The sequence below is a fragment of the Macrobrachium rosenbergii genome, chromosome 14, assembly GCF_040412425.1.
Source record: "Macrobrachium rosenbergii isolate ZJJX-2024 chromosome 14, ASM4041242v1, whole genome shotgun sequence".
Lineage (NCBI taxonomy): Eukaryota > Metazoa > Arthropoda > Malacostraca > Decapoda > Palaemonidae > Macrobrachium > Macrobrachium rosenbergii.
The window spans coordinates 32,647,975-32,665,198 of record NC_089754.1 but is presented as its reverse complement, the minus strand read 5'-3'; the positions used below and the strand labels follow the sequence as shown (position 1 = coordinate 32,665,198).

Here is a 17,224-nt window from a genome sequence, read left to right as displayed (position 1 = left end):
TCACGAGTTTCTGTTGGGACAGATTTGAATGTAAGGGAGTACAAGGGAAATTTTGGAGAATGTTATAAAGGAGGAGGAACAAAGGAAATCAACGAACAAATAGCCTTAATCAAGAGCGGGGGAGGCAGGTTTTATTCCTCCCCAGGCGGTAGGACCATCCTTGCTCAGTATCAGTCTAACTTTCAACTGGACTATGACTAATTTTACGGTATATTAAGTTGATACTTGTCCTTTCTTACTTTCTCTTATTTCCTTCGTTCCTGGTCTATAAAAAGGAACATCAGATTGCCTGTGCCAACGGCCTTCAGTCTAAACGAAAATGGTTTTTACGTTTTCCGATCACGTGATTCCTGAAGTTGGTTCAGTCACAGCCTCATTACGCTTCAAAACAATCTGTTGGTAGTTTGTTGCAACATAACGCTTTCAGTTCTTGTTTGTCTTTTATTTCACTGCGTTCTCTTTACTGTTTTTATGAAGCTGTCTTGTACTTCCTTTTTTTACTTCTTGTTCATTCTTTTTCTTGCCTTTCTAAGTTATACTGTATAGTCTTTAACATGGTTCTCGCGCATTCAAACCGATTATTATCTTGTTTCAGTATTCATTTTTGGATATATATATATATATATATATATATATATATATATATATATATATATATATATATATATATATATATATATATGTGTGTGTGTGTGTGTGTGTATATATAATGTGTGTGTGAGGTGGGGTTATGTATATAGTAAGTGTTTGTGTGTATATATATAATTGTTGACAGTTTCTTGTTTATGTACAGTATTGTCTACAGCGACGACAATACAGCGTAGTAATAGTACTAGTAATCTTTACGGAAGTTCTTAATTCAATGCCACACAAATTTAAGGACTGCAATTCACATTATTCCATCCGTTATCAGATGAAAAGGAAGTTGGTAATTAAAACATTATTTTGATGGAATGACGAATGGGTTTAGTTCTGTTGGATAACTCCATCGTTTCCTCGAGGAAAATTCTCTCTGCACAACAAAAGACGCCCGATGATGTTTTATCTGCTTGTTCTTTCATTCTTTGTCTTTGTTAACTATAAATATAATTAGCATGTTCATTATTCTTCTTTAGGAACCTTTAATTTCTGTTTTAAAACAGGTTTGATTCCCACTAGTGAAATACAATTTTCAGTTGTTTCACTCTCAGAGTTAAGTCATGCTGTGGCTGATAGTAATGAAACAAGCGTGATTTATTATTTTCAGGGTAGCGTGTTCTAGAGAACACGATTATTATAGCGTAGGGAGAAGCACGTAAACATTTTTTGCAAATCCTTTGATTGATAACATTCAGCTTTCCCTCTGTTTTCTAAATGAACGTAAAATTTCCGCAGAAATTTTTCCCGCCGTATTTTCGCTGGATAGGAAGGATGTGCAGTCAAACTTGTCAGTTCTCTTGCATTTATTTCCTGTTGTCTGTGCGTTTGTGGTGGTTTGGTGGTATAGTACCTCAGTCGCGTAAGTATGATGCAAGGTGCGATCCTGACTCTCAGCCTACCGGTTGAACCAGATCTAGATGGGTACTAGCGTCATATAATGTCAAGAACAAGGCATGAAATGATTATCACTTTTAGACTTCTAGAATGGCGGAAGGCTCTATCTACCATTCTGGATCCAACTTCTCTAAAAGACGCATGAAAAGGTGTGTTTGGGAAAGAGAGAGTTTGTCCATTCCAAATATCAGAGTAGAAGTAACTGGCAAATAATGCAGCGAACATATTAAATAATCCGCGGAAAAGAACGCTGGTATATATATTATAAAGGCAAGCCTTACTGCTCATAAATATCAAGAAGAAGAGGAGCCAAGGAGGTTGAAGTTTAACTTAAGCTATAGCTGACATTTCATAAATATTCCATGATCAGTGTAAACTTAGTGTAGTGAATGTAGAGGTACTAATCTGAGTAACAAAATATCCTGACTAAATCGTACTATCTGGAAAAAATTATTACAACGAATTTATCTTTACTGTGTGTGCAATTGTGTTTTATTAAGATGTGAAAGGAACTTGGTAAATCAGAATAAGGTTCTAATACCCCAGCTATGAGGAAAGAAGAAATTAACATGGTAAGATTATGATTTCAGTGCCATTTCCGGCCATCAAGCTTATGTGAGTTCTTTCTTATCCCATGTTACAGTTGAATTAAAATTATGTTGCCATACTAGAGTATAAAGAAATTAAAACTTATATGGGCCTGGGTATGTTCCTTTGTACTCAAGATAAATTGTAACATTTTGCTTGAATAACAAATTGCATCAGTGAAGGTTACATTTAAATCCGTAGGAATGTGTAATATAGCGTTTGTTGATGGCCCAATCTTTAATGTGATTTTGCCAAATTCGGTATTTCCAGCGGAAATGCTTGGCTAACCTATTTGAACCTCTCGTCACCCAAATTTAACAATGACTTGGACTGCTGTAGTACTTTAATAGCCCTTGCCTAACCTAACGTAGCGTGCCATACATAGAGAACCCATGGTAGGCTATATGTATATAGTACGATATATTCTCAAATGCATGACCCATATATTTTTCTGATTGTGTTTTATGCATTTCTTTACTATTGATATTTACAAAACCCACTTAAATTTGATTTTTCCCACTCGCCCCCATATTCACCAATTATGTGAAACGGTAATTCTAAGCCGGCTGTCCGCGGTGAGCTAGACTATGGCAATTGACGTTTTCCTATGTTATTTTACTTCCTTTAGAAGAATTTAAAGTAATATTTTGTCGGCCGGCTGTAACTAAGCTGTCATTGACCTTTGAAGACTACACGACTTGTATTACCTAACGTGGGGTAGGTCTAAGCCGGCATTCCGCCGCAAGCCCCCACCTCCATAGCTAATACGGCAAAATTGTAACCAGTAAACCCCCCTAAAAATACCAACCTAACGTACCCTAGAGGTGTTTACTGGTTACAATTTTGCCGTATTAGTTATGGAGGGAGGTGGGGGCTTGTCGCGAATGCCGGCTTAGACCTACCCCCAAGCGGTAACCTTCAAAGGTCAATTATGGTATATTTACAGCCGGCCGACAAAATATGACTTTAAATTCTTGTAAAGCAAGTAAAATAACATAGAAAAACGCCAATTGCCACCGTCTAGCTCACCGCTGACAGCCGGCTTAGAATTACCTAACAACCTAACTTAACCTTGTGTGTATCAAGTTCAGTGTGATAACCTAACCTAGTGAACTGGATCAGAATTGTTGTCCCCGGGGCGATGTTGGGGGAGGGGGGAATGAAGGAAGCCTTTGTCCAACGTGGATATCCAAACATAAATGACTGAGAGGGCCGTAAATATGTTTGCATTGTCAATAATTATTCACTTGCATCTAAACCTAACCATCAGAGACAGTTTTCTGTATGGTACGTGACCTGTACCCACACCATTTGCATTATATAGAGATGCAAATGTTCCGTACATCAACTCTGAAAGGTACTGAAGGCTGTGATTCATATGCAGTTGTGGAATATTGTACCCTTCCGTCATTTGGGTATGAGGTGGCCCTGGGCAGGAAGCGGTGAAGCTGTTTTTCCATCCTTTTCTGCTAAATATATTTGGGTGATTTTCATTGTGATGTGGAAGAAATATATTGAATACTGAAAAAAAATCGTGTTAAATCATTTTACTTCATGCATTACAATATTTAGAATTTGATAATGCTTAGAATAATCTTTCTTCAATCCATTACACATGACTTTTTACATCCTTCCACAACTGCTCAGTGCTCTGGCTGATATTGGATTTCATTTAATTGAGGAATGAAAGTAACGTATATTAACGGGAACAGTATTTGCTTTTTTGCATACCTTGGTCATTTGACCTTTTTTCGTCATTGTCAAAAGGGGTATTGTGGGGGCACCCTCTTCTCATCAGTCACTCCATCATACCTTTACTGTAAACTACGGTTTCCCACAGCTGCAACCTCCCCCCCCCCCCGTTATTGTTAAAGTGGGAGAGGTTTTAGAGAATTAACCAACGTTTCCGTCGAAAATGAATGTTTAAAAAACTTAAATCATATTTCACGTTTAAAATCACTTCCCAAGTAATGTTCAACATAACTTACATTCAGATATGATGTTAGATCCTCGTCAAAGTTGTCAAAATGACATCCAAATCTATCAGTAAAACCTTAACCTATTTCAGATTTAAATTTACCTGCTGCCTGAGTAGGTTAATCATATTTCCAGAGCCTGCACAGTAAATGTTGTTATTACGAAAAAAAAAATTGACAGAGGGCAGCACAGTCAACTAAATACAAGTTGAAGAATCTGTAATTTGGCGAATTGGTGACAACGAAAGAAAGCAACTCGACCATTTTTGTAGAGAACAAAATTAGAAAATTCGATACATATATTATTTACACTACATCTGGTTGTTGATGTATCAGTAACATAAACCGTTGTAGGGAATCCAGAACTAAGCTTTCATTATCTTTAGTCATTGTACAACTTTCGCTTAACAACGTCAGTTTCAATTTATCCAATTGTTAAACTTTAAAGGCGTTGTCGAATATAAAGATAAAAATCTTTCGGTCAACCCCAGATTCAACACCAATATAATAATAATAATAATAATAATAATAATAATAATAATAATAATAATAATAATGTTTTAACTATTTTTATTGCTTGGAGAAACTGCAAGCTCCGGTAAATTCGGTATATACCGACCGCCCGCCAAGGTATCCTCGTAAATCATTCAACCGGTTCCTTGGGCTAAGATGTGATAAGGCTGATTGGGTGAGAGTTTGGACGAGTATATGGAAAGTAAGGGCATCTGGGCAGACCCTAGGCTATTCACTACTTTTTATGGGGTTGCATAATGCACAGTACTTGTATATTTCATGTCCGGTAAAGTGGTTTTGCAAGCTTGTGAGCATTGGCCACCAGAACAGATCCTTTAACGTAAGCTATCTTGTCCATGCCGGCGTCTTAGCAATTGAGCTTACGTAACCCATCTCCCAAAATTTAAAGACAGGGTTGAATCACTGACCGTGGAATTTAGAAAACCCTGCGAGAAATATTAGTTATGAATATTTTCAGTTTCCAGCGTGTATTTTATTTACATTTTATATCAAGAAGAAGTTTTGATGTGAGATTACATTGTGGGGTTATTTTCAATTTCTGGCTTGAGTTTGTTGACATTTATTTCATAATGTTAAGAAGCAGCTCTGCCGTAAGATTACAATGTGGGGTTATTTTCAGTTTATGGGTGGGTTTTGTTTACATTTGATAATATCAAGGAGAAGCTCTGACGTAAAATTAGAGTATGTAGTTATTTTCAGTTTCTGGCTTGAGTTTGTTTACTTTCGTAATATCCAGAAGAGGAAGTAGTAGGTTTTGGGGGGAGGAGAAGGAAGAAATTTTGTTTGCATTTAATAATATAAAGAAGGGGGAGGAGAAGAGTTTGTTTTGCATATAGTAATGGTATACCAAGAAGAAGAATAAGGTTGGGGGGGAGGAGGAGGTGCTCTGACATAAGGTTTAAGGGTATGGAGGTCAAACTCCTCTGCCAACGGTACAAACTGGTATGTCGGTAGTCTAGTGACCTAATTGTTTTTTTTTTTTTTTAGCTAGAATATTTAGATACATTTTCCTTGTACACACATAAAAAAAACAGTCTCTCTCTCTCTCTCTCTCTCTCTCTCTCACCGTAGATTGTCGTCTGTCAGTTTTAGCAGAATGTCATTTCGTGTACTCATGCTTGTTTGTCAGGCATATCTGGTCTTTTGTGCAGACAGTAAGCAGTATTGAGTGTGGATACTTTTTGGATGGGTGACCACCTATTAACGTGAGAAACTGTTGGCTCTTCAGCCTCTTGATTGTTGTTAGGGTAGGCCGGGTACAATGCCAACGTAATAAAAGAAAACAATAGGTAACTACCTCCAGATGGTAAATTTCTAATTGATATCGATGAAGGTATGGCCAAGTTCCATGAAAAAAAAAAAAATCATCATTCACACCTGACAAAGTAAATTAACTGGAGGGAGTCTTGTCACAATTAGTGAAGTTTTGTCAAAATTTTGTCATGTACGTACGTAATCCTTTAGTTAAACCAAACAAGCCACGAAGATATAACTACTTTGGTTGAGGGTAACAGTTAATAAATTGGCATTGGCCATTCATAATTTTCAAAAACTTCTGTATGTCAAAGTTCATTAAAAAATGTTTTTAATTAGCTATGTAGCTTTAGAAAACGTTTCATCCAAGTATGTAAGTTACACGCTGGTTGTTAATATCTAGGTTTTCAAATGTCAGGAAATGTCATAAGTTTTATATAGCTTTTATTACATCAAGGAAAATATCAATGCTTCATTTCATAAATACTTTTTTTTCCAGGATGTTCCGTGTTGTGTTCCTAACAATGCTATCCTTGGCTGGATCTGGTGCTTTGAGGGTGGACGATAAACCAGGATTTTCCTACTGCAGTTAGTACAGCGTGGTCTTTTATTTTCATTTATGTATTATTTGAATTCACTTTTCTTGGCTGTTTCTCCGAGCAAGTGCTTTCAGGGAAAAAACTCTCTTAATTATGTCAGTGCAGAGAGAAAGGTTTGTGAGTAAATGGATCCTAAAATAAGAATATGGAAATGATGAAAAAGTTGCACTATGTCAGTGGTTTGAGTATTCTTTTGTTTGCTGTAGATGTCAGAGAAGCAGATCAGATTGTGCAGGAGTGGAAGGGTTAGTGTAAATGAAAAGTACTTTTGGAACTGACAAAGGTGAATATGTAAAAAAGAGAAATGGGATATTGGAAAGGTAAGATATAATTGACACAAGTTAGCAGTTAGCACTCATAAATATATATCAAGAGAGTTTTGAGGTAGTTGGTCACAGTATTCACGTTGGTGAAAAGTATGAATAATTTGAGAGAGGTTGGTGAAAAGCATGGGTAATTTGGTTACAGGTTGCCATAGAGCAAGAGACCTCGCCAGTACAAGGCTGGTTTAATTGAAAACAACAACAACAACAACATGGATAGTTTGGAAGTTTTGGATGTGGCAGTGATAGTTTTGACTCCAAAAAAAAGTAAAAACAACAGTCACTATCATATTTGTGCTCTACCAACGGAATTGTGGATGAACATCTTGCAGAGAACTTCCACATTATTAGCTGTTTTCACATGGTTAAATGTAGGCTCCTCAAGCAGCTTGTCGAACCCATACACTCACTGCATCATTCTCCTCTATCATGTCCACACTCTCACTTCCAAGATATTAAGGCCCTTTCATTTTCTAATACCTTTTTCACTCCATCTTTCCATTATTTTCTGTGTCTTACTCTCCTTCTCTCCAAGTACTCTTGAACTGTACACTCTTAACCAAACTGTCACCCTGCATTCTTCCCACATGGCCAAACCAACTCAGAATACTGAATCATTCAACCATCCTTTTACCTGTGTTAAAATATATATACTGTATATAAGAATAAATACAATGATGTCTGGAAAATACTTTTTTTTTTTTTTTTTTTTTTTTTCAGAAACACCTCACCTAGCACAGATCGACAGAATAGAGGTATCAGGTTGTAATAAATGGCCCTGTTTTATTGTACCAGGTCGTTCTGGGACTTATTCAATCACATTCACATCAAACACTGGTAAAGTATTTTGTATATCTGTTGTTTTAATTGAGATTCTTGACATATGTACACAAGGAAATAAGACGAGAACTAGTGTTAACTTCACTTCAAGTTACACAATAATTTTAGAGATCATTTCAAAATTGGTTAATGCAGGTTCTGTAAGATCTCATATTTAAAGTGTCATCCTTATTAGTGAAAAGGAAATGCTGAATTATTTTTTGTTTCAGACCAGGCTATCACCAACATGCACAGTAGCATCTATGCTTGGGTTAGACTGAGCATTCCATCCATTGGGAAACGTGAGCCTACCAGGGTGGCCATGCCAGGAGAGACAAAGAAACCCTTGTGCCCCTTCGCTGCCCCTCAGTGCCCTGTGTTCCCAGGTGTCCAGACCACAGTTACCAAGTCTATCACCATACCACCACAAGCACGTCTGGTAGGTTTTGAAAGGCACAAAGCAGTTGTTGGTTTATAAAGAACGAATGCTAGTCATTTAAAGTTGTCTCTATCTTTTTGTGATTGCTAGTTGTAGTGCTAAAGAAAATTTCCCATGCAAATAAGATATTTATATCTCCAGACCTTGAAAGTAAGTGATGACTAGTACAATCAGCCATTTCCTTCTAGAAAAACAAAACTATTCTAGCTCCCTTTGTAAATCTAAAGTCATTGTTTTGTACAACCTAGAGCTTTTCATAAGCAAATATTTATAAAAATGTCATATTTATGAATTCTCTGTGCACTCTGAAAATGTATAAATTTATTTTCTAAAAATATACATTTTCTATTTATGCATGTAATTGGATGTCAGACATTTTTATGATTCTCAATTTAGAGCTGGTTAGTGACAGTTCCTTCTGAGCCCCCCTCCCTACTTTTATCGAATTAGATTTATTCAGTACGTCTACCCACCAACATGACTACCTGCAAGACCATAACTTCAGAGAAAGGAAAAAACAAAGTAATCAATCAAGAAAATTATATATACACAAAAATTAAGCACAATGCTGATGGATCTATGATATACTGGAGGTGCAAAAATTGTGCATGCAAGGCAAGACTTCATACAGATGAAAACTATAAAGAGCTTAAGAAAATTGGGATCCATAATCATGCTTCAGCTGCTGCACAGGTAAATGCAAGGATCAGGGTTTCAAATATTAAAGTTAAGTCTATTTCATCTTTTGATGCCCCTTGCTCAATTATCGCCAGTGAAGTTGACAATTTAAACGATTGTACATTGTTACAAATACCTCCATTTGTACAGCTTATAGGAATTAGATGTTGGAGGAAAGCTGATTCCAGCTATCCTGCCAACCCCACTTAAAAATTTTGGGTTTTCCATTCCAAGTGAATACTCCCATCTTGACAGTGATGAAAAGTTTTGCAATATGACAGTGGGATGGAAGAATCAAAACGAAAACGAATATTAATATTTGCAATTATGAAGCACTTCGACAGGGAAAACAAGACAAGAACTGGGTGGCAGATGGAACATTTAAGTGCTGCTCTAGTATATTTTTTCAGTTAGATGTAGTGCACATTCAGATTAATGGTTTTAATGTCCCACGATTGTTTGCATTGCTCTCTGACAAAAGTCAAAACTCATATAGTAGACTTTTTGGCAAAATAAATGAACTACTGCAGAATGATGGTCCTGAAAATATAATTACGGAATCGTTTCCTGGGTTGAATTTGTCATGTTGCCTGTTTCATTTAGGACAAAATGAGTACAAGCATATTGTGCAAGAAATATTGAAATACAGATATTATGAAGATGATAGTTTTAGTCTAAAAATGCGTTGGTTTGTTGCCCTTGCCTTCTACCAGGTGATGATGTTACAGATGGATATGAACAACTTGTAGATGATGATGATATTCCACAGTCAGTTGCATCCTATTTTGAAAATAATTATATTGGACCATCTGGAGGAAGAGGACAAAGGAGGCGATGCCTTGAAGAACCTCCCTTTCCACTAACTATACAGAATGTTTGGGACTGATTTTTGTTGGGGATTGCCCATACTACAATACTACAAATTATTTAGAAGCCTTCCACAGCACGTTGAAACACAATGAATATTAGCCTCCAAATATTTGGAAACTCATTGATTTGCTTAAATGTGAGGAAAGGTTTGCCAGTGCCAGATTACAGAAATTTATCCAATGAGAAGAACCAATCCAAAAGAAAAAGTAGAGATATGAATATGCATATAAACAATGTCAAGGAAAAAGTTGATTCAAGGCAAAAAATTAATTTTCAAAAAGCAATTGCTCAGTCTTAATTTTTCTTGTAATGTCTGTAATGATGACTTGTTTCTTGATTTGAACATTTTTAAATACAGATATTTTTAGACACTGATATTTCTTTTTCCATTTTCCCATCATCTCAATGAATTGACTTGATGACAAATTTCCAGGGACAAATTAAGCAACAACGAATTGCCAGGGACAAATTGGCCGCACACCCATGACATCAACATTTTTATTATTAACTTTTTTTTATGGTTGACGTCATCAGAATTTCAAAGGATAAAAAGACACCATACGAATTTCAAAGGGTTAAGATTAAAGACAAACCTTTCAGTGACCTACAAAACATACTAATTATAATTTATTTTGATTTACCTAAGCATTAAGTGCAATTTTGTAAATTGATTTTATATTTATTTTCTTTACAGGCAAAGAGTCCAATGTTAGTCGAGTTCCAAATCCAGAATCAGAATGGCCAAACAGTCACCTGTTTTAGAGCTCCAGTAATAGTTGGATAACTGCTGCTGAACACCAAATGGTACAAGTAATTTATGTTGCATTATACAGTATATGTTTTGTTCTAAGTGAAATCCTGATGTGGAAGGGTTTCTTGGTTCATTCACTGTAGGCAAAGTCCCGACATTGAATGCATTATTTGTCCATCAGCTGTCTTGAACTGGTAGAATCATTTATGAATTATGAATTAATTTCTGTACATCAGACATGTAATGATAGCATAGGTAATCTACAGCAATACTGTAGAGCTTTTGCACTGGCCCTCGGAGATAATGCAGGGTTGTGGATTATATTATTTAGTCAGACTAAATTAATAATTCATTATTGTGAGTGTGAACTGTATAATTTTAGACTGTCAGGGAAAAGTATTATAATACTGTACTTAAGACTTAGCACAATATTTGAAGGGACTGTTTCTGTGAACCTCTACCAGATTGTACAGTCCAATGACTGTCCTCACAGTCATCTATTGAGCCCTCAGTAGTAAATTGTAATGGTTTTCCTTTGTTGATTCAGTAGGAAACACAGGTCAATAGCACTCAAAGATCCTTAGATATAAAATATATACTGTACATACAGCATATGCACAAATTGCAGTAGAACAGTAAATTATATTATCATGCAATAGCTCTACCATACCATAGTTGGAACACCTCTTCCAGTCATAAAACAGAAAGTTTATTCATGTACAAAATCTCTCTCTCTCTCTCTCTCTCTCTCTCTCTCTCTCTCTCTCTCTCTCTCTCTCTCTCTCTTCAGAGTCTGGTTAAACAAATCATTTATAACTCTAACTAACTCTCTCTCTCTACTACTGAGTGATCAGATTCAATAAAAAAATACAAGATTGGTATGCATTATGATAAATTTTCTTGCACAATGAGCATGGAAATCTGGAGTGGTGTACCACTGATCAAAGTCATTTAGATAATTTTCCTTGTTGATTTGAACAAGTATATAGAATTTGAAAAAAAAAAAAAAAAAAAAAAATTGGAAACGCTCATTGACAGGAGAGCAGTTTTTGCTCTCCTGTGTTAATGGTAAAATTCCAATAGTTAAGAGATGACAAAAATGTGTATTATTGTATATTTTTTAGTCAGGATACAGTATGTTTCTGAATCCAGTACTTTTGTATAATGTACAAACCCTTTCAACTATAACTATAATGTGTATGAAGATTCGGTACAAAGAAATCCATTTGTAAAGATTTGTATATGGATTCTGAGTGAATATTTTTTTATTTTTCTTCTGTAGTATGCTGTTAACCTTCCTTCACAATCCTACTAATTCCATTTTTAACCAAATTTTATCTATTCCATTCATTCTGTTCATGTTATTTCTCTTTTCTCCTACTGTACCTCATGTAACTGAAGATGTCCAGTACTATCTCTGAAATATTTCAGTTCATTTGGTATTGGACAAGCCTGAAAACCATACCAAAATTAGCTGTAGCTGGAAATACACTTAGTTAATCTAAAACCAATTTTATTAACCACACATTTATATAAGATGGAGAGTGAAATATTTTACAGTGAGCAAATAAAGTCTGGTAATGAGATTGGGCAAAAATCTTTAGTGACAAGATCATGCTAGAATTATTAACAAATTTGAGTGAAATGCTTCAGATATCTCTTAAGCTTAGCCATCTTTCCTTCATTGTGATTTTCCTATCGACCATGATGTCCCACCAAAGTTAAAAATATGAAAGCTTTTTATGTTTTCAAATTTCTTTCCATTGAATTTTCTTGCATCCAGTTATGAAAAACAGGGATATTTGAACTTTTACTATTACAAACCAAAATAACTGCATTCATACAAAATATAAATCCTTACGTTAACCTGAACCACTTTAGTGATCTAGGCAGTCACATCTGGAAGAATTTGTTAAAGTAATGGTTTGCCTATATGGAAAAGAAGCTGTATGTGTTTTTACTTTTCACGTATTTCAAATACTGTCATAAAAGAATTATGAGGTTTACTGTAATACACCTATGTACAGAATTTTTCTTATTCCATTGCTTGACTTTGGTGCCTAAATTTCATTACTCAGTTTGATTTGTATGTTTTACCAGTACAGTTGACGATGAAATGTACTACAGTTTACTTTTCCCAATAAAACTGTGTATTTTGTTTTAATAAACTGCATTATTTACAACAGCCATGCCAGGACTTCCACTTCATTCCTAAGACCAGAATGCATTAGGGCAAAGGGCTGTGTAACCTTGAAGAGGTGCAGTGGCTGAAACCTACCTGCTCAGAGGTAATGTTGGGACCTCTGTAACCATAAGGGAGCTATAGCTTTATGGGTACCACAAATCAGCAGTCCTGAAAGCTCTTGACTGGCCTAGCTAACTGGTGAGCTTTTATTAAACTGCTCAAGAAATGTATGACTTGCTTCGGGACAGACTGTTGGCACTCGATATGGAATTCTTGAGGCAGGACAACTGACATGATTGATAGCTTACCTGGTATTTTATGAGAAAGGTGAGATGTCATTACTGTACTTATGAGAATCCACTTGTCTTTATATTGAAAGTAATTATTAGTACTTTGTCTTAATTTTGGCTCTTGATGTTTATTCTGTGGATACATTGTCACAAGATAGTACAATAGATTTAAAAATGACAATTATTTATTGGTTAGGATTGCCACTTTAAATCTGGACTAATTAGGCACTTGGGATTAGAGACTGACTCTCTTTATGATGGAATGTCATGAACATTTCCATGCAAACTTAACTCCTAAGCCTCTCCTCCCCTTTTGGCCTAATGGAACTAAGTAGTCCATGGGTGGTGATGTCGTGGGGTCTTTTTTTTTAAGATTCTTCTATCCTAATGAGGTTGGGTATTGCAAAGACTTCCCTCTGTCTCTGTTGATGAAATTAGCTTACATTTTCATTACCTATGCAGGGTTAGGACAGCAATATCAAAACTCACCACAAAGTTATAAGAACTAGTAATTTTCATGCTGGACCCAGTTTCTTTTTCCTTGCTAACAGTGATGGTCCTTGCAAGAAAAGGTAACACTTTGTACATCCACCATATTACAGACTACCCCAAATTGTAAAGTGAAACGAACCATGACTCTGATCAGTTCTGTACATTGTCAGTATCCCGAAGGACTTAGTTGAAGACATTCTTCCACATGGAGACTGCAGGTCATGGAAAGGAGCCCTGCAGTCTTTTACCAAAACATCCAAACTCAGACCATTTAGGTTTGTATAGGGCTTTAGAAGGGTTATTCTTTGCTACTTTCCTCAAGACATGCATATGACTTCATTTCACATGGTCTTTGCCTCAGATTTTCAAAAATATCATTTCTAAAGTATATGCAGTATATACAATACATAAATCCTTATTTGATACGATGCATGTATAGAGATATACTAATGAGAAATAAAACAATATGCAGTAATATAAAATGTAGCATTGACAATAGCCTGATTTTCAAAGAATTTTTTAGTATTATGAACCTGAATGATTAAAGCAAGGTACAGTATTTGGTTAAAAAATTAAAGTACAAGAACAGCTGAAATTCAAATTAATATAATATACTACTGTATACCAAATACTACATTTATGATGAAATTTTTATTAAAAAACATTATGGCAAGATTTCATGTACATGCAGTTGTTTAACAAGTGAAAAATAATTTAAAATGCTTTTTTTTTTTTAACATCAGTTCCACAGTACAAAATAAAAGGTTACAAAAACTTGGGTAACATACAGTATACTTAAGGTACTTAAAACTGAAAACATAAATTCATTGTTACCTAAACATATTCACTTAAAAATTTAAAGACAAAATAAACAAGATTGGATACTCAATTCATTTGCTAATAAAGCAATACAAACAAACTGCAGAGATAGAAAATCTTACACTTGCTGATACCCTATGCATTTTGAGAAATCTGAACAAACACAGTTGAATAAATATAAAGACACATTATTCAAATTTACTGATGTGAAATAAACAGTATATTCAAATTTACTGATGTCAAATAAACAGTAATTTCTTGTTACCATATTCTTTAAAATGATAATTATAATGGAGCTGTCCTGTTAGGTATACTACAATTCTCTGTTTATGAAAAACAATGATATTACTTACATTTCAAGTAGTATAATTCCCATCTTTATAACCTCTATATAATATACTGTATACTGTACAGTGCAGTGTAAATGAAAAATTATATTTAAGTCTCTTGAGTACTGCAAGATTTAAGCCACAAAAGTCTTTCAAGTTCCCGGCTGTTGTTCACGAACACTTTTATCATTCAAATGCCTGTTATGAACACATTACAAAAATAAATCTATACCCTCTGTAGGAAATTTGAAATGTCGTCATTCCTGTCTCGAGGTGTTACAATAATTATGACTTGATCTTCTTCACTCCCTTCACTCGGCATAAAGTCATCTTCAAATTTTATTTCAACTGAGTCGGTCTCAAAGTCCTCCATTTTTGTATCATTTTCAGAAACACAATCTTGGACAGTGCTAGACTGAATATACTGAACAGATGTGTACTCACTTACTGAATCAGCTATATCTTTGTTAGCTTTGTAATCTCTGTTAGCTGACTTCTGACTAGACGCACTAATGAAGGGTGTATTTTTCCTAAAATATTTTGCACCTGCGTGGGTTGAACGGTAATGTCTTTGAGCTGCAAGGGGTGATGTGAAAGAAATTTTGCAGAGAATACATCGAGGGCCATGTGTAACAACATGGCTGAGGTACTCTTGTTTCTGGATGAATGAAATTCCACATTCCTGACAAAAGAATTTTTCGTGTGGTTGGGTCTTCAGATGGTGTTGAAGACCACGCTGCGTGGAAAACTGTAATTTACATATCTTGCAACTGTAACTACGAGCTCGCCGATGAAAGAGATTCTGAGGATAATGAAGTTACAATGGTGAAGGCGAGAAGTATCTAAAGTTTTCATAGTCTTAACTAAAGTGCACTTTTTATAGGCTTGCCTGATTTTCAAACATAAAAGTACACAACAAAGCCCAAATTTGGTGAAACTATATTCTAGTTAATTGGAATATTCACTTGAAAAAATTATTCAAGACACAACACACACACACACAGCATTTAATACTAAAATGAAGAATTATATATGGAAATACTGAAAAGGACTTGAATATATACTGGAAATAATACCAGATTACGGCCTAAAATTTGAAAAGGACCTTCTCTTACTGATGCTGTATAGCAGCCTACCAACCACACTACTGTGCCTAGATTGACAAGCACTTGACTTCATGAGTAAAATACAATGAATGATAAATCTCTATAAAGAAATGAGAATAGGAATATAAAAGAGGCAGTAACTAGTGACATTTAAAGATAACAGTGCTTCTGTTAAATCTAGCTGAAGTTATGAAAAGTATTAATGCAAAACATTAATAACAAGTAAAAAATGCGCCAAAGAAACTTCGGCGCAATCGAGTTTTCTGTAGTGTATAATGCTGTATAAAACTCTCAGCCATGTCCCATGAAACTTGCAGCCACAACCTGGTGGTGACCTGTGGTGTTGGCACCAATAGCATGATCATGGCTAACTTTAACTTTAAATAAAATAAAAATTACTGAGGCTAGAGGGCTGCAATTCAGTATGTTTGATGATTGGAGGGTGGATGATCATCAAACCAATTTGCAGCCCTCCAGCCTCAGTAGTTTTTAAGATCTGAGAGCGGACAGACAGACAAATAGCCATCTCAATAGTTTTCTTTTACAGTAAATTAAAAATGAACAAGGTATGTATGGTGTGTCTGCTAGTCATAATTATAAAACTGATGAATAAATAAGAGAAAAAGTCTACCAGACTATGTCATTCAAATATTATCAAAACTAAGACTCAAGTAACTGAAGCTACAGTACTAGGAAAAGAAATATTCTACTGTAATTACCTCATGGCTATTCAGTTGTTTTTGAGTGAAAAACTTCCTACCACAGCGGTGACACATAACCGTTCTCTCTCCATGACGAAGTTCATGAGACTTCAACAGCATAGGATGTGGAAAGGTAGCATCACAATGTTCACATTTATAAACCACACTGGAAAGAGTTAAAAATATAATGAAAAGTATTATTATAAAGCAGTTTAACAAAACCACAGAGTCTGATAGAAATAATTATGAAGTAGTTTTGACAAAACTCCTGAATCACTCTGCTTGACTCTTGTAGGGCTTGCCTGTGGGATTTGTTCTTAAATGAAAACTGAAAATAGCACTTAGTAAAGTTAAGGGATTTACACAGCTTAAGTGGAAGAGACCAAAAAGCAATGCAACTGGGACTGAAGAGACACTTCAAAGAGAAAGTGGTACTTGAGGAAAAATAAATGGTTTACTGTATTTTAATGGTGATCGACATATCACATTCAAAACGTTTATATATTTTTCTCTGTATGTATACCACCATTCTTGTAGTTGCAAATATCATACCATAACTGCAAGGCAAAAGTGAAAAAATGGTTAATTTAACAAAACAGATAACTACAATTAGTGTTGCTGCACAAAAGTGATAGTGTACTTCCTGGTGATTTAACAGTTTCTCTGCACAGTGAAAAACCCTAGTGATGGGATGAAGGCCCAGCAGATTAAAATTATGGCTGGGATATGGTGAAGAAGAATTCAAAATATGAGCTTTCAAAAGCAAACAGTGGGCTAATTAAAACTTAGTTTCCAGTTTCAATGATCTTTGATGTTGTAACACCAGATTAAATTTGTCCAGATCTGTAAGTCAGTCAATAAGGCAACTGTCCTTACTCATACACATGTATTTTTTGTATTATTAGTAATTTGTTATTACTTTGTAGAGTGTGGGCTGT

The 17,224-nt window shown here is 35.2% G+C and overlaps 2 protein-coding genes across 5 annotated transcripts in view; one reads left to right on the top strand and one right to left on the bottom strand.

Moving 5' to 3' along the window:
* The window catches only part of LOC136845875 (solute carrier organic anion transporter family member 74D-like), a 194,341-nt gene extending 182,470 nt beyond the window's left edge, over positions 1-11,871 (top strand). For all 4 annotated transcript variants that reach the window (XM_067116303.1, XM_067116301.1, XM_067116302.1 and 1 more), the window contains exons 15-18: positions 6,385-6,473; positions 7,528-7,644; positions 7,857-8,065; positions 10,308-11,871. In XM_067116303.1, coding sequence (XP_066972404.1) covers positions 6,385-6,473; positions 7,528-7,644; positions 7,857-8,065; positions 10,308-10,397 — 505 coding nt within the window. In that variant the 3' untranslated portion in view covers positions 10,398-11,871. The remainder of the gene's footprint in view (positions 1-6,384; positions 6,474-7,527; positions 7,645-7,856; positions 8,066-10,307) is intronic.
* A 1,931-nt stretch (positions 11,872-13,802) lies between these two features.
* Positions 13,803-17,224, bottom strand: part of LOC136845876 (zinc finger protein 26-like) — a 37,152-nt gene continuing 33,730 nt past the window's right edge. The window contains exons 10-11 of the mRNA XM_067116311.1: positions 16,305-16,452; positions 13,803-15,281 (exon numbers count right to left, since the gene is read on the bottom strand). Of these exons, the coding sequence (XP_066972412.1) occupies positions 14,706-15,281; positions 16,305-16,452 (724 nt within the window). The 3' untranslated portion in view covers positions 13,803-14,705. The remainder of the gene's footprint in view (positions 15,282-16,304; positions 16,453-17,224) is intronic.